At 45.1% G+C, this 23,343-nt stretch overlaps 1 protein-coding gene across 3 annotated transcripts in view; it reads left to right on the top strand.

Annotated features, from left to right (window-relative positions):
- PRDM10 (PR/SET domain 10) overlaps positions 1 to 23,343 on the top strand; it is an 85,558-nt gene that overhangs the window by 41,297 nt on the left and 20,918 nt on the right. For all 3 annotated transcript variants that reach the window (XM_059930038.1, XM_059930036.1, XM_059930037.1), the window contains 8 exons: positions 2,821 to 3,046; positions 4,808 to 5,049; positions 6,772 to 6,975; positions 11,199 to 11,271; positions 13,490 to 13,607; positions 16,568 to 16,697; positions 17,207 to 17,449; positions 22,657 to 23,004. In XM_059930038.1, coding sequence (XP_059786021.1) covers positions 2,821 to 3,046; positions 4,808 to 5,049; positions 6,772 to 6,975; positions 11,199 to 11,271; positions 13,490 to 13,607; positions 16,568 to 16,697; positions 17,207 to 17,449; positions 22,657 to 23,004 — 1,584 coding nt within the window. The remainder of the gene's footprint in view (positions 1 to 2,820; positions 3,047 to 4,807; positions 5,050 to 6,771; positions 6,976 to 11,198; positions 11,272 to 13,489; positions 13,608 to 16,567; positions 16,698 to 17,206; positions 17,450 to 22,656; positions 23,005 to 23,343) is intronic.

The raw sequence follows: 23,343 nt of genomic DNA on the forward strand, positions 1-23,343 counted from the left end.
TATGTTCCACCTGTGCTTCAGCGTCAGTCCCTCTAGGAAGTGCTGAAGGCTTCAAGCCTTTTCTTTGCCACAGCCTTTGAGGAGAGTTCCAGCGCAGGCACGAGGAGGTTGTCGGTCTGTTTTGATGTCAGCTTTCTCAGCAGTGGAGAGAAGCCAGCAGTAACTTGCCTGACCGCAGTCTTTCTAGCAGCATCTGTTGGGGAAAAATACAGCTCAGCTTCATGGGAGTTAACTCCCAATTGCTGAATCCATTCTTTCAGGTTGGCTCTGCAAAGAGATAAAGAATTTATGAGGAGTGGAGGTGGATATATGCTTTGGTTTGTTCAGTGTGTGATAACATTCATCACTAAGGCTGGCATAAACTTTGAGTGGCTTAGAGTAAAGGGTGATATCGAAGCTGCTCTCTGAGACAGCAAGTGGGAGCCGATCAGATGAGGGTGCAGAGGGGGTGGCAGATGCAGTTCTGTTGCCAGAAGTCCCTGCTCTTTTGCTTGTTGACCCCTCATGTCAGTGGGCATTTTATTGTTGTTATTGAAGTTGAAGCAGAAGCATCTCCCAGAATTTTGTCCTCCTGTCTACACTTCTAAAAGACCCTGAGCTACAGATGGAATGTCACGCAAGAGTCTGGCTCCTGGGTTAAGTGAATGCATGTTAAAACACACATGTGCTATTTGAGGTAACTGATTTTATCTGCTTTCTTCAGCCTGAGGGTTTCACATGTTGGGCAGTGACCTTTAACTGCCTTGGCAGGTCACATTCTATAGTGTTGTTTCTTTACAGAGTTTGAGAGGTTCTTAGACTTAGATGCACAACTGAGAAAGGATGTTTCTCTGAAGAGCTGCAGAATGTCATTTCCCAAAGGGCCAAATGTATTTCCACAAACTAATCTTCATTGGATACCTGCTATGTGGCCAGCAGCCTTTTAAGGTTGTAAAGGAAATACATGCTGTCACTTCGGTCCTTAAAGAACTTAACGATAATAATAATAATCTATTATTATTAATATTAAGCACTTACTAAATTCCAGACACTCTACTACTGGCCTCATATACACATTGTTCCACTTAATCCTCACAACAACCTATGAGGTATGTATTACCATGCCCATTTTACAGATAGAGAGACACAGGTTCAGAGAAGTGTGTTAACTTGACAGCATCTTAATCCAAATCTGTCTGACTCAAAAGCCTGTGGTCTGCTTGCGTGAGGTACAGTTAGAGAGGCAAGCTGGGCTCACAGGAAAATGCACACGAATTGGCAATGGAGACAAAGCTACGAGGAACAGCTAAGGTGTGACATGTCAGAACCAAGATTCTGAAAGATCTTGGCAGACTGAAAGAACAGAAAAGACAATAAAATGAAATTTACTAGAGATACATGGCCATTTAAGTAAAAATCAGCTATGTAAGTCCTGAGCAGGAGAAAAAGGGTTCAGTAGCGCTCTCTGAGTGGACAAGAGGACCCAGTGACCTGCCACTTCCAAACAGGGCAGCACTAGGACATGGCGGTCTCCAGTAAACGCTGGTGCAAGCTGACGGGGATCCGCTGAGGGGTGGATGGACACAGCAGGGCCGTGAGCGATGGGTCAGTGAATTAGGGGTTTTGGTCTTGAAGTACTGGAGAAACTGTCTTCATGTGGCACAGGGGGGGCACTTACTTGGTGTAACTCGAGAGGGAAGTCGGGGAGGTCTCGACTCCACGGGAACATCCCTGAGCTGTTCCAGAACCATCCGGGCTGCCTGGTGGGCACCGTGAGGACACGTGAAGCCCAGGCTGGACAGTGTCGCTGGGTGGGATTCTGTGACTCCAGGGGCTGCAAAAGGTCAGAGCAGAGAGCGGACGCTGTTCCCAGAGAAAGCGGGCGACGAGGGCGGGGTTTAGACAGTTGCCGAGGGAAGAGCATTCTAGGCGAGGAAAGACAAAGAAAAGGGAGTAGGCACTTGAAAACCCCTGTCTTACTTGTTGAACAGGGGGAGGGCATGGCTCGAGTATGAGTAATGGTGCTAACGGGGCAGGAGAAATGCGCTTGCATCAGAGGGATCTGAGTGGTAGATAACCCGAGGCCGCTTATTTAGGAGGTGAGGACTTTTAAGGTACCATTATTTTCTTACGGTGTATTTGGTAAAGTTGCATTAATCGAATCCATGACCCAAACCGTGTCTTATTTGCAAAAGACTTATTTCAGCATGATGAACAAAATAGGCATCTCTTTCCTTGTTACTTACAAACCTCGGCCTCTCTGAAGTGACTGAAAGGAGAGCTGGTACCCACTGAGTTTTACCAACTGCGTCTTGCACCACGTGTTCAATTTTAAAGCCACGTGGTTGAAGGTGGGTCAGATCTTTACCTGCATTATGGTGGGGCCACCTGCAAAGGCAGGAGGGTCCCCACCCCAAACCAAATTGAGGCTGATGATACCACACATGCTCCAGGAGGGTTTGGAAGGGTTTGTTCCTTTCATATTTGAAGTCTCCGGGGAGACAGGGCAGGCCCCTCATGCAGGTTTGGAAAGGCTGAGAGAGCAAGGAAGTGGGACTTGAGGTGAAGGGTGGGATCAGCACGAGAGTCCCCAGCACCTGGTCAGGGGCTTGTGGGATCTGAAACTCCTGCTGGCACCAGCGGAGCCCAGATGTTGGGCAGAAACAGCAAAAAGGAAAACAGATTCCTTATTACAGCCCATAGATGGAAATAAAAGTCATTTCTGCAGGGCCTTGAAGGGAGCTGGTGAGAAGAGTATCGCGCCAAAATCTTGTATTCTGCGTGTGTGTCCCAGCTAACCCCAAACAGGCTGTACTAACGTCACGATTAAACGTTGTCCAGGCCTCGTTGCCGGTGCACAACCAGGTGTTGCCTTCGATTGAGGGCGTGGATGGCTCGGACCCTTTGGCGACCCTGCAGAACCCCATGGCCAGGCTGGAGGCCAAGGAGGAGGAGGACGAGGAGGAGGAGGAGGATTCTGAGGAGGAGGACGAGGAAGACGGCGAAGACACTGACCTAGACGACTGGGAGCCTGACCCCCCTCGGCCCTTCGACCCACACGACTTGTGTAAGTGGCGCTGCCGCTCGGGAGCGTGTGCGGGCGCGGGGCGGGCTGGCCGCTGCCGGGGCTCCTGGTGCGGACGATGCTCCCGATCTCCGTGTCCCCCCCGCTCCGTCCTCAGGCGGCCTGTGAAGGAGGCCCTGGCTGTCCCTAGAGTTCTGAGCGTACCGACGAGTGGACTGAAGCCCGGAGGAAGCTGGGCAGCCACAGGGGGCCGGGGCTGGGTCAGGACCGAGCCTCAGTCTCTGATCCCAGAGCTCCAGCTGCCAGACCGTGATGTTGTCCAGTCCTGGCAGATCCGGCCATTTCCGAGTCCACAAGTTCCTTTCCTGCTTCACCTCTCTTCATACCAACCTGAAAAAATGCCTGTTATAAAAAGACGCCTGTTATGAAAAGACACCCCAGGCACCAGAGCGCTGCATCTTCTAACTCGACTAACGTTCTCCACAGTCTTGTGAGGTCGGCAGCTTTCCCAAGGTCGTGCTCAGTTGTTCAAGAGTTAGGGTTCAAACTCGGGTGTCTGATGGCTGCAGGTGCCCACGGTCAGCCGACACTACTGTCCGTCCTGCCTGCTTGGGGGAGCGGGTCCTGCTTCCACCCACCAAGCCATTGCCGCTGCCCATCAACTTCGTGCCTAGATGGCAAAGTCCTTATCTCCTCTTGTGAGTTACGGGACTCTGCAGAGCTTTGAGGGCTCACCGTATTTTCCCTGGGCCTTCCGTGTAGTGGTGGTAGGCCTGTTTGCATGGGGCCAGTGTTCATCTCCACGCCCAAACAAGGGCTTCCTCATTTTGCTTTTCTTTGAATTCATAAGTTTTCAAGGCAACTCCTTAGTCAAATACACACAAGGTCACTTTATCTTGTAAATATTAATACAAGGTAGCTCTCCATTATTGGAGAACTGTGGAAATTGAAAATACCCATTTTCTAAGTCAGGTCATCACACAGCCAGAGTTGGGTAAACTATAATTGGTTAATTAGATTTCTTTAGGGCCATGAGTGTGCTCTCTGTGTGGCCCGGTCACTTTTCTCTGTTTTGTGGCTGTGCCTATCTCATTCTGGCGGTGAGCTGACAGATGGGTGACACTGGGAAAGGGGGTGAACGTGGATGCTTAGTGCCAACCGATCACTCGCAGAATGAGCTGAAGGTACATATCAGGGCTGGGCTAGTTGTGTCATCCAGGTGAATGAAGGATGGGATGCTAAATTCATTCATTTCAGCATTATCTTCACACAGTACACATGGAAATCTCAAACTCAACAGCGCTTTTTCTGTTGATTTAGACATGCCCAGACAATAAGGCTTCTATTAACTCCCTTTGAGGAAACTGATTAAACATTATTGTCAGGTTTTTAAAAAACAGCTTTATTGTGATATAATTTACATACTGTAAAATTCACCTAATTTACATATTATAAAATTCTCATCAGATTTTGCAACATTTAGCCTAATAAGCTCTTCTTTTCTCTTTTCAGACATGTTATAATTGATTTGTAAGTTTAATGCCGCTATTTGAATGAATATCCAATAGAGGAATAAATCACAGCCTGCAAATTATTTCCGGCAGGCCGCAAGCCAATTCTGCCTGATTTTAGAAGAAAAGTACAGGGTTTTAGTGGTCTCTGAGGAGTGATGTATTCCAATGGAATGGGTATTGCGGTTGTAGGAGCTCATTGAGTTTGGGCTGGGAAATTTAGCTTTGGGGATTTTTCAGGTTGGAACTTTTCCCCTGAGACTGTCACGCTGAGGATTTCCTTCTCATGCAGGGTGCGAGGAGTGTAATGACGCACACTCTTCCGTGTGCCCGAAGCATGGCCCCTTGCATCCGATCCCCAACCGGCCGGTGCTGACTCGGGCACGGGCCAGCCTCCCCCTGGTGCTGTACATCGACAGGTTCCTGGGCGGTGTGTTCTCCAAAAGGCGTATCCCCAAGCGCACCCAGTTCGGCCCCGTGGAGGGGCCGCTGGTCAGGGAGTCGGAACTGAAGGACTGTTACATCCACCTCAAGGTAATTTATGCTTCACCAGAGTCCGGTCTCGTTCCGATTTTTAAGGGGCATGCATGTTCCCACCAAGCCTCTTAATGCAATCTCATAGCAGTCCGCTAGTATTTTTCTTTCTATGCTTGACTTGTTTCAAATGGAGACGTTTTCTCTCTCACCAATGACACAGAGGGTACAGTTTCAGTCCCCGAAGTCTTACGTGAATAATTCTGAGAGGTGTAGTTCTCAGGGGCTGGATTAGTCTGGGAGGGCTGCCAGAACCAAACACGACAGACCGGGGGAGCTTAAAGAACCGATGTTTGTTTTCTCACAGTCCTGGAGGCTGGAAGTCCAAGGCCAAGGTGCAGGCAAGGCTGGCCCCCTGTGAGGCTGCGCTCCTTGGCTTGCAGGTGGCCGCCCTGCGGCTGCCTTTGCACAGGGCTGTCCCTGTCTGCAAGGTGCCTCTGGAGCTTCTCTGTGTGTCTTGATCTCCCCTTCCTATGAGGACACCAGTCAGATGGGATTGGGACCCACTTTTTCAAAGCCCTGTCTCCGAATGCAGTTACATTCTGAGCTACTGGGGGGGCTAGGGCTTCAACATACGAATTTTGGGGGGACACAGTTCATCCCATAAAAGGGACTCGACAGCTTTTATTTATTTATTTTTTTAAAAATTTATTTATTTATTTATTTATGGCTGTGTTGGGTCTTTGTTTCTGTGCAAGGGCTTTCTCCAGCTGTGGCAAGTGGGGGCCACTCTTCATCGCAGTGCGCGGGCCTCTCACTATCGCAGCCTCTCTTGTTGCGGAGCACAGGCTCCAGACGCTCAGGCTCAGCAATTGTGGCTCACGGGCCCAGCTGCTCCGCAGCATGTGGGATCCTCCCAGACCAGGGCTCGAACCCGTGTTCCCTGCATTGGCAGGCAGATTCTCAACCACTGCGCCACCAGGGAAGCCCACGACAGCTTTTTTTTTTTCAAATTAACTTTGACTGGAACACAGAGAGAATTACGTCGACTCATGTTATCTGTTAAGTGCCCATAATGTTTTTAGGAAAACCTCTTTTCAGTTTTTGAAACAGGTCTATCCTATTGAATCTTTTGTTGAAGAATAGTTCACGGTGTGTTACGGTATATTTACACTGATGTCTGTTCCTCACTTTTGATGCTTTTGCTTCTATCCAACCCCTCTGCTGTCTGCTTCTTGGAGAGCCACTCTGTAGAACCAAGAAAGGGCAGTGGGGAGGGAGAATTTTGGTGGTGTGTTTTTGAGAAATCAGCAGCTGTCATGGGGAGATTTTCTTGGTGAGTGCTCAAGGTGTCCTAGAAAGAATATAACTTTGTAAAGAGAAATACCTATATCACCAGGCTACACATTATAAATGAAATGCAGTTGAATCCCCAAAGGAAGTAACTTGTAACGAACTGGAGAGTATTTTGCTTGCATTTTCTGGCTTATTAGTAGCATTTTTTGATGTGTTAGTTAATGATGAAATATCAACCGAAGCTGTACACTCAGGGTGCTAACTTTTAGATTTTGCTGAGTAATCCTCCTGTAGGTGAGTCTTCAGAAAGTATCTTTTTCCTGTTCCATTCGGCAAGACACAATTCCAGTATCTTTCTGGATACAAAGGGGAGAATCAACATGTCTGGTTAATTTCAGGAACAATATCTTGTATATCATTCCATGAATATCTATCATATTAGAGGTTTCGTGTATGTGTGTCTTTTTACTTTCACTCCGGTTGCAGGTTTCTCTGGATAAAGGTGACAGAAAAGACAGGGATTTGCACGAAGACCTGTGGTTTGAGTTGTCTGACGAGACCCTATGTAACTGGATGATGTTTGTACGCCCGGCCCAGAATCACCTGGAGCAGAACCTGGTGGCTTATCAGTACGGCCACCACGTGTACTACACAACGATCAAGAACGTGGAGCCCAAGCAAGAGCTTAAGGTACAGTGCTGGGTCAGTGGCGCCTTCGCTAGGAATTGCAATTGCTTCATGCTTTTCCTACTTTTTTCTTCCCTTTGAAGAGGGATCCTTTAAAAAATGGTCCTCTTCTTGTAATTCACTTACTTACTGAGCACTTGCTGTGTACTGTACACTTCTAATAATCCCACCAATAAAACAGAATGAAAAGTATATGACTTTTGAGCTCTATCACAGGGATTCATGAAGGTATTAGGCCCAGGGGTGAGGAAGTAGTTGTTTTGGGGGCACAGACAGGTCTGTGTGATTAAAGATGGGCTTACTTCAACATCATTTACACATTCTAAGGAAGAGTTCGTTGGGAAACAGGAGATCTTGTAAAATGGAATTCAGATGTATGGGCAAGATTTCTTTATCTGAAGACTCATTTTACCCAAAGAATTCTATGTACTGACGTCTGATTTTAGGAGTATATTTTTTGGGGATAACGCTCTGTAGGAATTTGTCTAAATATTAACTCTTGATGATTAATGAAAATTCCGCTATGATTCTAAGGGAAAATCCCCTCCGCCCTCCAGCCCCGCCCCCGTTTTTAAAGCTATGTTAGGAACATGGTAAAAAGAGGGGGTCAAAATATTAAAGTTATAAATGAAAAATATGTTAGAAATGATTGCTTTTGTACATGAACACTGAATAGCACTGTGTCTCAGTGTGGTAAAGTGAGAAATAGATACGTCTTTGGGGGGAACAAAGACCTAGACTTTGTTTTAAAGCTGTACAAACCCTGCGTCTTTGAAACCATCAAGTAGATAGTCCATAACCTCCAAAGAAAATGTGTAGAAGGAGATTCACATCTCACACCTGTATTCCAATAAATTTTTGATACTGAATGAATACTTTTTAACTGTGGAGGGGAGATTATTTTCTCTTTTAATGCAGTAGAAGGCAGACAGATACAATTAAATAAGAATATAATAGTTCAATATAATGAACAACCAAAACAGCAGATAAAAAGAAAGCAACAGAATGGGGGAAATATTTGTAATACATGTTAAAAGGTTTGAGTATACAAACTGAGAGAAAGTTGTGTGCCTCTAACCTCACTGCATCCAGATGGACAATAAATAAGTATTGGGAATAGACTTTATTTGGGGAGGACTCAAATAGTAAAGAAATGTTAAAAAAATTTTTTAAATGTTGATAATTTAAAAACCCTTAAAGCAAGTATGAGTGAATATTTTTGTTAATTTAAACTAGCAAAAATAAACAGATATAATACAAGGAATGTGAGGGTTTAAAAAATAGGGACGTTTGTTTCAGAATTGCAATATTTTATAGAATATTTCTGACAGTAGGCAGCAAAAATGTTCTTGGCTGAGTAAACCCAGTCCTTGAAAATGAGTCTGAGGAAATAATTATAAGCAAAGATAGAGCTAGATACATTAGAATTCTGTAATTTTTTTACTGACTCAGACATTAAGATGCACCATTATTTTACACACCATTAAGAAAAAAATACACTGCCAGCTGAGCTGTGCTACAGTGCTTATTTTAATCAACAGAAGTAGTTATTTTATATTTATTGCAGGAGGTATTTTGGACTTATTTAGACATAATTTTGAAATCACATCACACTTATGCATATTTAAAAAGGCACACTATAAGCAAAATAAATTGGTTAGGGTATAAACTGCTTTCTGTGCAGTCTGACTTTTTTTTCTTTAACTGGATCATTGTTTTACTTTATCATGGATGTTGTACTTTTGTATATCTGTCATCTTCCGTGCCATCAAGGTGTTGATGATGATGCAGTGTTTTTAGAATAAGTGCTCCGCTGTCACCTCTGGGATATTTTTCCAAGCCACTGATAGCTTTTCTGTAAGTTTTGATGCTGTGCTTTCCCATTGACTGAACCCATATGTGTCTTTTTCCTCAATTGAAACACATGTCCTTGGAAGTTGAGAGTTTTGATCAAGTCAGTGGGAAGTTTCTGATCACTCGATGTTTGATACCTTAATGAGAGTTCCTCAGGTATGATCACACCAGCCTTGCATTGCTTTGAAATTTCTTTCGTTTATTCTGAGGGAGATGGCAATTTTTTTTGGCCTTCATTTGCATTGCTTGGCAAGTGTAGCACCTCATGGAGTGCCAGTGGGACACATACCAGAATGAGGTGAGAATAGAAAGATCTCGGCTAGGTTTGTGCAGGAGCAAATGCAGGTGGTCATGGCTACGTCAGGGCAGTGACCACAGAATGCCATGGATTGGGAGGCACACTCTGATTTCTGAATCAGAGAATGTGAGAACATACCTCTTGGAATCGATGAACAAGGTAGAATTTATAACAGCAGAATGATAAACTACCTAAAAGTCCAACCACAGGGTCATGGTCAAGTAAAGTATAGAATACAGACTCTGTAGAATATTATTCCACAGTTGAAAATGAAGTCTCTCAGTGTGATTATTTCCATATGGTTAAAATAATGTTCTACAACAATTGTATATGACGAATTCATTTAGTGACCAAAACATGGAGCTTGTACTATGTTCCAGACACTAGGAGAAGACAGACTGGTGCCCTGCGTTCAAGGAACTTGTCCTCTAGAGGGGGGGTGGGCAGAAAGGTGTAAATAAGCAAATAATATCAAATAGTGGGAAGTGCTGTGAAGGACACAAAAGGTGTGAAAGGAGCAGATAACAGGAAAGGCCCCAATTTAGGTGTGACGGGAGAGGGCAGGCCTTGCTGAGGAGGTGACAGTGAAGAACCCAACATTCCTGGTGGTGGAACAGCAAGGGCAGAAACTCTACACGCTGGAGGAACTGAAGGCGGGTAAAGGAGAGTGGTGGGAGCCCTTTGCAGACCAGCATCAAGCACTTGAGGTTTACTGAGAACCAAGCAGCTGTTGCAGGCCATTAAGCACGGGAGTGAGTGATGAAATCAGACTGTGTTTCCAGAAGACTGCGCGGGCTCCTGTGTGGGAACTGGAATGCAGGGAGCAAGAGTGGAAAAGCAGAGGCTCGTTAGAAAACCAGGCAAGAGCTCATCTTGGTGAGCGTCTAGGTGGGCGGAGCAGACAGAGGACGTCTGAGCCGCCGAGAGTTCTTACTGAGGCATTACAGAAGAAAACAGAAATACGGTGGTCCAGGGGCTAAGGCTCCGCGCTCCCAATGCAGGGGGCCCGGGTTCGATCCCTGGTCAGGGAACTAGATCCCACATGCCACAACTAAGAGTTTGCATGCCACAACTAAAGATCCCACCTGCCGCAACTAAGACCCAGTGCAGCCAAATAAATAAATATATTTTAAAAAGGTTTAGCTTTTAGATTTCAAGTCTGAGCAACTGTGTGGAAGGTGGGGTATTTACTGAGATGGGAAGGGTAGGCAGGGGCGGGGGGCGAGGAGGGGAGCATCTGGAAGTCAGTTCTGGACAAGCGCCATCAGGCAGGCAGTAGAATGTAGGTAGAGGACAGGAGGGGAGGGTCTGGGGTAGAGGCAGTGACTGGGGAGTCATTAGCACAGAGTTGGCTGCAATGGATGCGATCGCCTCAGGGAGAAATCAGAAGGCCCTGGACTTGGACTACGCTTCGAGGAACAGCACTGTTCAGGGGTGCGGGAGGGGAAGGAGAGCCAGGCAGGGAGACTGAGCAGAAACAGCCCGCGGCTAGGACGGAGGAAGAGGCTCGGGAAGGTGGGGCAGCTCTGGTGACCCAGCAGTGTAGGGGTGGAGCCACCATGGTCACAGCTGTGGAGAAACCTGTGTTTAAATATAAATAAAAGAATTGGAAGAGGCTCTGCTTCATGCAGATCAAGAGACTATTGATGTTATCTCTCGTGAAGTTGTCTAATAACAAAATCAGTTTTCTATCTTTTTATTTTTTAAATTTTATTTATTGATTTTTTTGGCCTCACCGCGCGGCATGTGGGATCTCAGTGCCGCGACCAGGGATCGAACCCGTGCCCCCTGCAGTGGAGGCGTGGAGTCCTAACCACTGGACCGCCAGGGAAGTCCCACAGGTTTTTACAAAGGAGAAAGAAAACACACAGTGTGTCTTGGCAGACGAACTTCCTGACTGACCGTCTGCGCTAACGGGGTCACCTCACAGTTCGGCTTCTTTTGTTTGTTTGTTTGTTTTCCGTGGGCTGTAGAAAATCCTGAATTGTTTCCTGTGAGCAGGAGGAGGAATTGAAGCACGGGAAGCACATCCGGTGATGCCCTTCGTCCTTGATGTTGTACTTGACTCTTGCAGGTGTGGTATGCTGCTTCCTATGCCGAGTTTGTGAACCGGAAGATTCATGACATTTCCGAGGAAGAAAGGAAAGGTGCTTGGACTTTTTCATTTTTTTGTATTTCATATATTGATTCTAAATTGTATATATTACTTACATCTTTATGCAACGTCTAATTTTTCTATCTCTCTGTATTTAAGATATTCTAATAGGTTCTTTAGAGCCGCACATCCCTGTCTAATTCTAGGGTCAAATGACAATGACATATTTACATTTCTTTCATGGGTGCTGGAAAATAGTATTTACTATAATGAAAACCTCCAAATACTAAATTAGGACCTAGATCAGAGGACGATCCCTATCGAGATGTAATCATCTCTGAACACGGCAAGGTAGGCATTGACTTTGTTTTCAAAGTAAATGTCACTGAAGTACAACCTACATACAGAAAAGTGCACAAATCCTAAGTAATGGCCCAATGAATTTTCACAACGTGAGGACACCTGGGCAACCTGCACCCAGATCAAGACACAGAGCGTGGCCATGGCCCCAGGACTCCCCTGAGCCTTGTAATTCCTCCTCACTCCCAAGTGTAACTAATCTCCCGACTTCAACACCACAGATATGATGATGTGCTTGTTACTGAACTTTTTATAAATGGAATTATGTGATATGTACACTTCTGGTGTCTGGGAATCTTTTGTTTGTGAGATTCTTCCATACTGTTGTGTATTATTGTAGTTTGTTTCTTCTCATTGCCATTTGGGTTTCTATTGTGTGAATGTACAACAATTCATTGATCTATTTCTACCATAGAAATGTGGGCTGCACAATGCAATCCTGACATTGACTAGCTGGAGTTAGGTCACCTTCCGCAGGTCAAGGGCAGAGTCCTCCACAAGACTCTCCCGACTTCAGACAGCAGCCTCAAGCCCTGGGGGTCCCACGCCCCCTGCACTTCTGACCAACTAGGTACAATTTAGGGAGTTCCCGCTAACCCCCTTATGTCTGGTAATTCCCTAGAACGATTCATGGGACTCAGAAAAGTGCTATACTTTTGAGTACCATTGTATTATAAGGATGCACGTCCGGACCAGCCAAATGAAGAGACATTTAGGGCAAAGTTTGGGAGGATCCCAAATGTGAAGCTCCCACGTCCTTAGGCCGTGTCACGACCCTGGAGCACTGATGTATGATTACCAGCCTAGAAGGCTCACCTGAGCATCTGTGTCCAGAGTTTTTATCAAGGCATCCTCACATAGGTATGATTGATTGGCTCCTTGGCCTGTGATTGAACTTGCTCTCCAGCCCCTGCTCCCCTCCCTGGCTGATACCACCTGGCTCAAAGCCCCAACCCTGTAATCAGATGGTTGGTCTTCCTGACACAGCCAGCACCATCCTGAGCCATCTTATTAGCATAAACTCAGGTATGGACACAGATCACCAGGAATAACAAAGACGTGCCTGTTACTTGGAGATTCCAAAGATTTAGAGGCTATTTCCCAGGGACCGGGGACAAATGCCAGCAAAATTCTTCATTATACAGCAGGGTCGTTTCCAGTTTCTGGCTAAAAACTAAGAGAACTAAGATGACTCCTTTCTTTCTTTTTTTGTTGTTTTGTTTTTTTTGCTTTATTGGTTGGATATTTTTAATGTGGAATTAGACAAAATATTTTTGAAAATTAAAGAGAATTTAATAGAAATAATGCCATAGAAACAAAGATATGAGGGTGCCACTGTGCACATTCTTGCATGTCTTTTAGTGAACATATGTGCGTAGTTCTGTTGCATGCACATCTAGGAGTGGATTCCTGGGTCATGGGGTATACACATAATCAGCTTTAATGGGTACTTCTGAACGTTTTGCTAAAGTGATTACATTGGGCATTGATTTTCAAGTTATTTGTGATACAGTATACCATCTGATTATGAAACTTGGATCTGAATCACTGGGTTATCTGCATACAGATTTCCATTGTAGCACTCCTTGGCTTTCCAGTGTGGTAAGGTCGTGTGTGTGTGTGTGTATGTGTGTGTGTGTGTGTGTGTGTGTGTATGTACTGCGGGGTGGGAGAGGGTAGCACAAGGGTGTTTGTTCCTTTGATGTCTTATGCAAATATATCAGAAAACATGATCCTAAAAATTATTCTCTGTCAAACTTTAGCCTTTGGTTTTATAGCAGAACAGCAGACACTGGGTATTTATGAACGCCGGGCTACGCTGAGGTGGGAAAGGTGTGGGTCCGGGGCATCTGAATTTTACTGGTGCCTGCTGATCACCAGCCTCCGTGGTTTCTCTCCCACGACTGCAGTTCTTCGAGAGCAAGAGAAGAATTGGCCCTGCTACGAATGTAACCGCCGATTTGTAAGCTCAGAGCAGCTGCAACAGCATCTCAACTCGCATGATGAGAAACTGGATGTGTTTAGCAGGTATAATAAGAAGGGGGAAGATTTCAAAAACTTAGTTTTTAAAGTTCCAGGGTCGTTTCTATATCACCTGTGAATTTATGAGTGTGTGTTTGTGTGTATGTGTGCGCTCACACGTGCACTTGTGTGTAGACAGGTAACCAGGTAGGCTGCTGAAGGACATTTCTTATCCATCATTTCCTTTTTTCCCCTGGTCCTCATTACTACTTGTGTCTTTTCCAGCATAACCAATACCCAGCAATAGGACATCTTTTCACCTTAGTAAAATCTCCCCTAACTAGAGATTCTGAAATAGGAATTCTTCTGATTTTCAAACTCTTTTCAGTAGTAGGATTCCTTCATCAGACTAAGTCCTATGTTTATTTTATTTTTATTTTTATTTTTTTTAAGGAATCCCTTTTATTTTTATTATTTATTTATTTATTTTTAGCTGTGTTGGGTCTTCGTTTCTGTGCAAGGGCTTTCTCTAGTTGTGGCAAGCGGGGGCCACTCTTCATCGCGGTGCGTGGGCCTCTCACTATCGCGGCCTCTCTTGTTGCGGAGCACAGGCTCCAGACGCGCAGGCTCAGTAGTTGTGGCTCACGGGCCCAGTTGCTCCGCGGCATGTGGGATCTTCCCAGACCAGGGCTCGAACCCGTGTCCCCTGCATTAGCAGGCCGATTCTCAACCACTGCGCCACCAGGGAAGCCCAGTCCTATGTTTAACTCCCACTATATAAGAAAGGTAGGTGAAGGAGAATTCCACAGGATAGGGTAGGCAGCAGCTGGATCACATAGGCCTGATGGGTAGTGGTAGGAAGTTTGAATTTAATTCTATGTGTGATAAGAAGTCTTTAGAGTCTGCTGATCAAGGGGTATTGTGATGTCAGTTACATTTATAAACATCACTGTTGATAAAAATAAAAACATCACCGTAGCTTGTATTGCAGTAAGAGTGAAGGCAGGGAGTCTAGTTAGAAGCTATTTCAACAGTTCAGATGAAAAATGAGAGTGGTTCCGGGAAGAGTAGTCCCAGTGGGACAGATGTAGGGTTGCCAGCTTTTATGGGATTTGAAAAGAGAGGAGATGGTGTGAAATGGCATTTAGGGAAGTGGGAGAGTAAATATTCCAGGGAAGTCCGGTGTGATTGCCTGCAACGTGAGTGAGGGCTCACGTGAGTCACGGCTGTGTCGTCGCCAAGCGTCTTTCGCTGCGAGGGTGCTGGTGCAGAGCCGGCAGGGAGTCGGTTTCACCAAGCGTGTGCAACGCAGCGAGAGTGATGAAGCAGCAGTGGGGAGGGAAGAGCATGTACAAGGGAGTGACTCCCGTGAAGGACCTTGGAGCTTATGAGCGGAAGAACGGAGAGGAAACATGAAGAGGACGCAGGACTGCAGACAGGGGACAGGACTGGAGTGGAGCTGGTGGTGAGGGGGAAGGATCGCTGAGTCCAGGCGCCTAGGGGGTGAGCTGGAAAGTCAGGACACCGTGTAGCAGCGGGCGAGGCATGGCATCAGGGCAGTGGGGTTCCGCACCTACCAAGGACGACAAGGCTGAGAGTGTGACCACGGGAGCAAACGTCTGGGGTGCGTGGAGGACACAGCAGGAGTTCCATCGCTCCCTCCTGTGTATCCCAAAAACTCCGACCATGGCTCTGTTATAGCATTTTTTTAAAAAAATTTTATTTATTTATTTATGTATTTTTGGCTGTGTTGGGTCTTCGTTTCTGCGCGAGGGCTTTCTCTAGTTGAGGCGAGCGGGGGCCACTCTTCATCGCGGTGCGCTGGCCTCTCACTGTCACGGCCTCTCTTGTTGCGGAGCACAGGCTCCAGATGCACAGGCTCAGTAGTTGTGGCTCACGGGCCTAGTTGCTCCGCGGCATGTGGGATCTTCCCAGACCAGGGCTCGAACCCGTGTCCCCTGTATTGGCAGGCAGATTCTCAACCACTGCGCCACCAGGGAAGCCCCTATAGCACTTTTTATATTCTGTTGTGAGGTTTGGTTTATATGCCTGCTGCCTCTACTGGACATCTGACGGTAAAAACTGTTGCATATAACTTACCGTCTTTAGTGTCACGCTCCATGCATGACACATTGTAGATAAAAATGTCTGTTAGTCAGCTGTTAAAAGAAATTTGAGACAATTAGGCAAATTTGAACTTTGGCTAGATTTAATAAACGTTGAGCAACTATCACTTATTTTTTAGGTGCGATAAAGTTGTTGTGGAGATATGTGTATTATATATACATATATATGTCCTTATGTTTTAGAGATACATATTGAAATATTTACAGATGAAATGATGTCTGGGATTTATTTCAAAATAGCCTAATGGGTATGTGTGTGTGCGAAGTGGTGAGGCTATAGATGGGATAAAACTGGCCATGAGTTGATAAGTATTGAAATGAGGTAGCGGGTACACTGGGCTCCTTGTATTCTCCACATTTGCCGAGGTTCAGAATTTCCCATAATAAAGAATGGTGTTTACTGGATGCGCTATGGAACCGGTGAATTAGAAATTTGTTCTGACCTTCCAGAAGATTATAGTAAGACAAGGGCGTTCCTTTGACTCTATAGCCACATTCCATGGAAGGAACATGAGGTGAGCAAGGGGAAGACTGGAATCTTGTCTCCAGGACACACACGAGGCGTGTTCTGTCCTGTCTGCATTGCTCACAGGATCGCAGAGATGTGTGCGAGCTTTCAGAATTTTCGGTAGCAAAATGGTGTCAGTGCTTTGACTTTTTAAAGCTCCTTTTATTCTGAATAATTTAAGACATCTCTTTGAGCTATATAGATGGCAAAGATGAGAAATTTGGAAAGCGTGTATTGGCAAAGTGATTGTTTCCATTAGAAAAAAAGAATCAGGAAAAGAAATAAAGTGAGAGGAAATCAAGATTTGGGGTGAATCCGGATCATTCAGGGAAATATTTGTTGTGCAGTATTGTGTAACCAGGACTATCTATAACCCAATGTCTTGTCCCCAGAACAAGAGGCAGAGGAAGGGGGCGAGGCAAGAGGCGGTTTGGCCCAGGTCGACGGCCGGGACGCCCTCCCAAATTTATCCGCTTGGAAATAACCAGTGAAAATGGGGAAAAGTGTGATGATGGGACACAGGTATGGGGGATGGGAAAGCAAGAGCTCTTCTTGGATGCTTGATTAGAGAACTTACGAGAAGCGTTACTGGACTCAAATACAAACGCCTTTCGGAGGGTGACAGTCCTGCCTGTCAGTGCTGTGCTGCCTGTTTATTAAAGTCTGACTAGAGAAAGACTAAAAAGAACGTTTTTTCAAACGTTACTTACAACAGAAACCCAACTCTGCTGCCCTATAGGTTTGAAATTGTCCAGAGACATTACTGGGGGACTCTGTTTAATTAGTTTAAACAATTAAAATGATGATATTCAAGAAGAGTCCTGTCATAGTCTTTTCCTCACAAAGTGATCTGGAAATGTCTCACGGTTTTTACATCCTCTGGATGGTTACCTAACTAATTTTCTCAGAAGGAAAATATTCTTTTCTGAGCATAACGACGCTAGTCATTTAAAAAATAAAGCAGCAATTCTAAATCCTAGCACTGATGTCTATCTAGGTAGGGAAATAATGGCTGGTGATTGCAATTTCAGGACTTGCTGCACTTTCCCACCAAGGAGCAGTTCGATGAGGCTGAACCTGCAACTCTGAATGGCCTGGACCAGCCGGAGCAGCCCGCGCTCGCAGTCGCTCAGCTGCCGCCGGAAGCCCAGTCTTCTCTGGAGCACGAGACGGAAACGCACGAGCTGCACCTGCAGCCCCAGCACGAGGAGAGCGCGCTGCCCGCGCAGAGCACCCTGACGGCCGACGACATGCGCAGGGCCAAGCGCATCCGGGTAAGCGGGATGCCCGCCCCGCCCCCTCCCGGCCCTCCGCCCCGCCCTCTCCCGGCCCTCCGCCCCGCCCCCTCCCGGCCCTCCGCCCCGCCCTCTCCCGGCCCTCCGCCCCGCCCTCTCCCGGCCATCCGCCCCGCGGGCGCTGACCTCTCTCCAGGCAGCCAGCCGCGTAGGTGCCCGGCCGTTCACCACCACTTGTAAGGCTTGCTGGCCTCTAGCCTATCACAGGCTCAAGCCCCTTGTTTTGGAAGAAAGTACGAACTGTTTCTCTGGGTCTCTGGGTCCCGGGGCAGGCTGGCATGGCCGGTCCTAGATTCCATCGATTGAGCAGCGACTCAGAAGCCTGGCTCTTGGCGGCATCTGGACTAGCGTAGTTAGAGTAGGATAACTCTCTGGATCCCTAAACTCACAGGTTGGAAATGGAGAGATAAGTACACTGAGTTGTAACAGTTACTTACATTGAAGCCGGGCTAATCTGTGCCTAATCATAGCTCTCAAGTCAGTTTGGGGTTTCGAATTTGTTTATCAACGGTTTCCAAGGGGAGACTGGCAAATGCCAGGACGCGTCAGTGCACAGGGACCGGAGTCCAAGTTGATCTGGCAGGTGCAGCCCACACACGGGGACAGCTCGGAGCTTAAGCTCCAGGTTCGGGGGTAGGGCACTGTCTCACCCGCGTGACCCGTGACTTGACTTCAGGCCATGCGGCTGCAGGGCCTCCACGGCTGCCTGGCCGGGTGTGTTTTGCCCCTATTTCACAGACAGCGTTGAGTGTGCGTTAGGACCTAAGGGGGATGCGTGTGGAGAGCACCGTGGTTTTGTGAGATCAGTGTCTGTGCGGACAATTGACATCCAGAAAACAATGACTTAAACCTGTGTTTGTGGTAGCAGGACGTTTAAAGACTTTTCTTAATCCTTTATGTGGATGAAGGAGACTTTTTGTATAACTTCCCAGGCTTTACAGTTTCTAGGTGGATGATCATTTTAGCTTATGTTTCTTTTGGTCTTATTTGCCTATAGGCTAGAAGGGACCTTGAACAATAGTCTAGTCCGCGCCTTCATTTAAAAATACATTTAAATGTTTGTTCTGTATGACATTGTGGAAGAACTCTGAGCAATCAGGCTAAATAGACTTTATAAGGGTCCTGAAATGGAAACTTATAAAACTTATGGCTCCATGTATATTCTTTCAAAAGGATATGTAAACCTACATAAATATAGACCAGAAAGGCAAAACGCTGTGCATACCTTCCATCTGTCATGCCACAGGATTCCCAATCTGCATTTCACTCTTTCTTGGGCAATTACTATTTTTTCTGCTTTGGCCATTCTGATTTTTCACTAGGTCCATAGAAATGCTTTGTAGATTTAATTTTTTGAAGGAAAAAACTAAAGCCCACATGTTTCGTGAGGTGTGGATGTATAAGCATAGTGTAGCCGTGATCGTACTTATGTTCTGGAATGAGCTGGGTTACTGGTTTTGGAACAAGGTTCCTTGTGTCAAAGCAAAAGCCATGTGTATGTGGCTTTTGGAGGTCAGTCTTAGGTGAGCGATTTTTTTTTTTCCTTTCACACATTCTAAAAAGCAGGGGCTATGTATTTTTTCATCTTTTCTATCCAGGTTGGTAATGACCAACTGAAGGGAAGCCTTCCAACCCCATTGGTAATGTAACTATTTTTCTCTCCTCTAATGCTGCCTGCTCAGTTGGAGCTGCAGGTACGTTTGTTTCCTGTGTTTCACTCACATAACAGAATGTTATTTAAGTGTTTGCCTGACCTGCTGTTCTTTGCAACCTGTACTTACTAAATCCTGGTGGAAACGACAGTTTGGTTGCTACAGTCAATGCAAATTAGTTAATGAATAATGATAATTTATTTTCAAATAGTAAGTGAGTGGGCTGCAGTTTGCTCATTCACAAAATGAAGGGTAGGACTAAGTGATCTCCAAGGTCCCTTCCAGCTCTGAAACAACTGAATGACTTCTGCAGTGGCACCGAGTTCTGACTGTATGTTCAGCACCACCTAGGTACGCAGTAGAATTTTCACTGGTGTCCTGTCCTCTGGGATCTTCCAGTCTAATTAGGGAGGCAATGCTAATGTAAGGTGGGTCACAGTTAAGTGCTACACGTAAAGGTAGAGCCTATAATTGCTATCAGAAGTTGGAAGAGTGAAAGGCCAAAGAAAGCTGGAGTTGGGGAATAATTCGTAGATGAAGTGAGAGTTAATCTGGTCCTTGAAAGAGAGACAGGAAGAAGGGAGATGGTTTCAGAGGACGGCAGCCGTAGCATCAAAGGCCGACACCCAGGAACTGTTTGGTGTGGTTGCTGGCCGGACCTGAGCACGGGTACCGCCTGGAGGGTAGTGGAGAGTAGCACATACCGGGCAAAGCTAGCCCATTAGAGGTTTTGAGAACTGGGCAGAAAACAGGCCAGAGAAAAGTTGTTTAAAAAAAAAAAAGCCAACAAACATGACTGATTTCCTTTCAGTGTTAGGATCAAAATAATATGAAAATTAGTCAACTTAGGTTCCTCTAGCTATTAACATCCGACTTCAGAAACGTTTTATGGTTTTGTCTGCAAAGACTCTGTTGACTCAGAATTCATCTCAGTGTGAGTCGAATCCCTTGTCACAGGTTTTAGCAACGATACCGTTTTGTCACCTTTCGAGGAGCTTATGTTCCATCCGGTACAGAGTGGTTGGCCAACGGCAGCTCCGCGACCCATCTGTGCTGCTTCCGCCCTTTCTCATGATTGCTTCTAGAAAATGTGTACCAATTGCAGCTCTGAACTGCAGAAGATACTGTAGAGTTGAAATGGCCTGCAAGTGGGTTGGGGGGGGCGGACAGTTTCAGCATTTCCACTACCTTGTAATGAGAGGGTTACATTAGGATCATTTGATCAGAGAAACAATCTAGTTCTTGAGTACTTAGTTCAGTGTTCCATGGAAATCAAAAAGACAGTAAGAACAAGGTTTGTCGATAGAGCTAAGAAAGTGGAGCCTGGCGGCTGCTGGGTTTAGATCAAGGGTCTGAGGACACTCACACTAAACAGAGATGACAGGAGACTTATTAGCATAACGGACCGAAACAAAACCACCATCCAGATTTGGTGCCCAAGGGGAAGTGGAATCTCTGTGGGACCAAGATCAGTTGTTGTGCGTTATGTCTGCCCTTGGAAATGTCACTGAACTTGGGTAAAGGAAATGATGCTTACATTCCCCGAGCACTATAAGTCTTGAATCTCCGAACCTCAGGATAGCATCTGTTCTTTTGCAATATTTCCGTAAAGCTTGGAAAGTAGCCAGAATCGTGAGAGCTTTTATGTGAAATAAGTATCTGTCCAGATAAGGTAGAAAGATTAGGTGACCGCTGAACCGTATAATGAAGTGAAAGAAAGCTCTGTGGCTGATTTGAAAAAGGTCTGTTGTTTATGATCTCTTCAGGTGGTACAGAAAAGATCTTGAAATAATTCTTTTTGATTTTCATATTAAATACATTTCATTAATTTGCAAACTTTTATTGACACTTCCTATGAGCTCAGCTATTTTTTAAGAGATCTAGATAGAAAGGAGAATAAAATATGATGCAACCCCAGTCAACCTGGGAAGATGATGGAATTGCAAAATATTTACTCAAGATAAATGAGTAGGTAAAATCTTTCTCCCAACCCTATTAGAGAAGCCCTGAGAAAGATGTTCTCTGCTACATAGGAACTATGTTCAGAATTTTCACTAAGTCAACAATAATTATTTTGCTTTTTCCCTAAATGATTATTTCACATTACAGTTACTTCAGGAGTTGCTGCTTGTGAATAATCTGAAATTAAGGGTTTAAGCATTGTTCATTGTACTTTTTTCATTGCACAAATAACGCATTAAGACCTCCATTAATTCTTTAATTACTAGTCTCTTATAGTTACATAAGCATACCCATTCACAGATATATTTTTTTGAGGGATTTTTTTCCCCCCACCTCATAGCTATCTAGAACTTTCCCCCTGGTGTTTTGAGGAATTTATGAATGAGTTTTCATTATAGTAGAACTAAAATATTGATTCTGTATTCTCTGTGTGAAAGATGATTGTGTTGGTTTGCTCTCAGTAGAACATGAGTTGTTTTCTCAGTGGTGGTGATGAATTTGCACTAAGTAACCATCTTCCCTCACTGGGATTCCCTATAACAATTGCATGAATTTACAAGATGGCTAATCAGCATTAGAAGTGCAATCTGTGACTGAAAAACAAAAAAGAGCGAAATTGACTGGTCTAGACAGGGAACAAAGCAATAAGCTTAACCTAATTAGCAAGGCATTCTAACCAATGGAACTAACCAGCTACACTGAGAAGCTGTCCTGTGCATTTCCTGAGTAGGAAGGGATTAAGGCACATATTCCATTTAGAACGTGTGCTTACATATCTTGTCTCAGCTGCAAACACGTTCATGTAAATCTGTATCTTCGTTCTCTTTCAGTTCTTTTTCATAAATTGAGATATAATTCACTTACCATAAAATTCACGTTTTTTGTAGTGGTTTTTAGAATAGTCCCAAAGTTGCACAACCATCACCATCACCACTAATTCCAGGACATTTTCATCACCCGCGAAAGAAACCCCATATCCGCTGCCTCCTTCCCCCAGCCCTTGGTACTTACTGCGCTTCAGTTCTTTTTATTATCTTTATTTTTGCTAAGCATTTGAATCAAGCTTCAAGTTCTTTTTCTCAAGGACTTCAACAAGTAACATTTGGCTGACTCACTCCAACCTCATCATGCATGTGTGACTCATCCCAAGTCATTTCTTCCAAATCTTCAATTTTTATTCTACTTGAACCTGGGGTTTGTTTTACTCTATTGGGTTGGCCAAAAAGTTTATTCGGGTTTTTCCTGTAACATCTTATGGAAAAACCCAAATGAACTTTTTGGCCAACCCAATATAAGTCCTCTATTTTTTGAACGTTACTTAGATCCTTTCAAAAGAAAACACACACACATAGACATAAAACAGCACACAAAAGTTTGTCTTTTCAAGATGAACTTCTTTGGGGATGGCTTCATTTTTAATGTCTTTACCAGAAAAATCTTTCAACTGTGTGTCCTACAGTTTAATTTCTGTGGAAAGTCTGTGATTGCAGAGATTGTCCTCTTTTCCTATAAATGTGCGAGCTGCTTACACACTTAACTCACTAAATAATCTCATTTGTGTGTGTCTTTCAGAATGCAGCTCTTCAGCATCTGTTTATTCGGAAGTCCTTCCGGCCTTTTAAATGTTTGCAGTGTGGGAAGGCCTTCCGTGAAAAGGACAAACTGGACCAACACTTGCGCTTCCATGGGCGGGAGGGGAGCTGCCCGTTGACCTGTGACCTCTGTAACAAGGGCTTCATCAGCAGTGCGTCCTTGGAGAGCCACATGAAGCTCCACTCGGACCAGAAGACTTACTCTTGCATTTTTTGCCCAGAATCCTTTGACCGCCTTGATTTGTTGAAAGATCACGTGGCCATTCATATCAGTGATGGCTACTTCACCTGCCCAACTTGTAAGAAACGGTTCCCAGATTTTATCCAGGTGAGTGTCTGCTACCGCGATGCCTGAACACTTCCTCTTTTAGGTAAAAGAAACTTCGAGTTTTGGAAGATTGAGACAGCCTGTCATCTGCATTTCCATCCCTTCTTTGCAGCATCTTCTTAGTTGAGCATGATATTTCTTCAGTCAACCTACTTTTCATAAGCAAAAGATTACTATGACCCTTAATTGTCCAAATAAGACATTGGCATTTAAACATTTAAGTTGTATTACAAGTAATAAACACCCAGATCTGGTTATAATCTTTAAAAAGTCTTTCTTAATCCTTGTCAATACCCACTACTCATAAAATATATGGCGCGTGTAGAAGGCATACTCCCA

The sequence above is a fragment of the Balaenoptera ricei genome, chromosome 8 (assembly GCF_028023285.1).
Source record: "Balaenoptera ricei isolate mBalRic1 chromosome 8, mBalRic1.hap2, whole genome shotgun sequence".
NCBI classification, from domain to species: domain Eukaryota; kingdom Metazoa; phylum Chordata; class Mammalia; order Artiodactyla; family Balaenopteridae; genus Balaenoptera; species Balaenoptera ricei.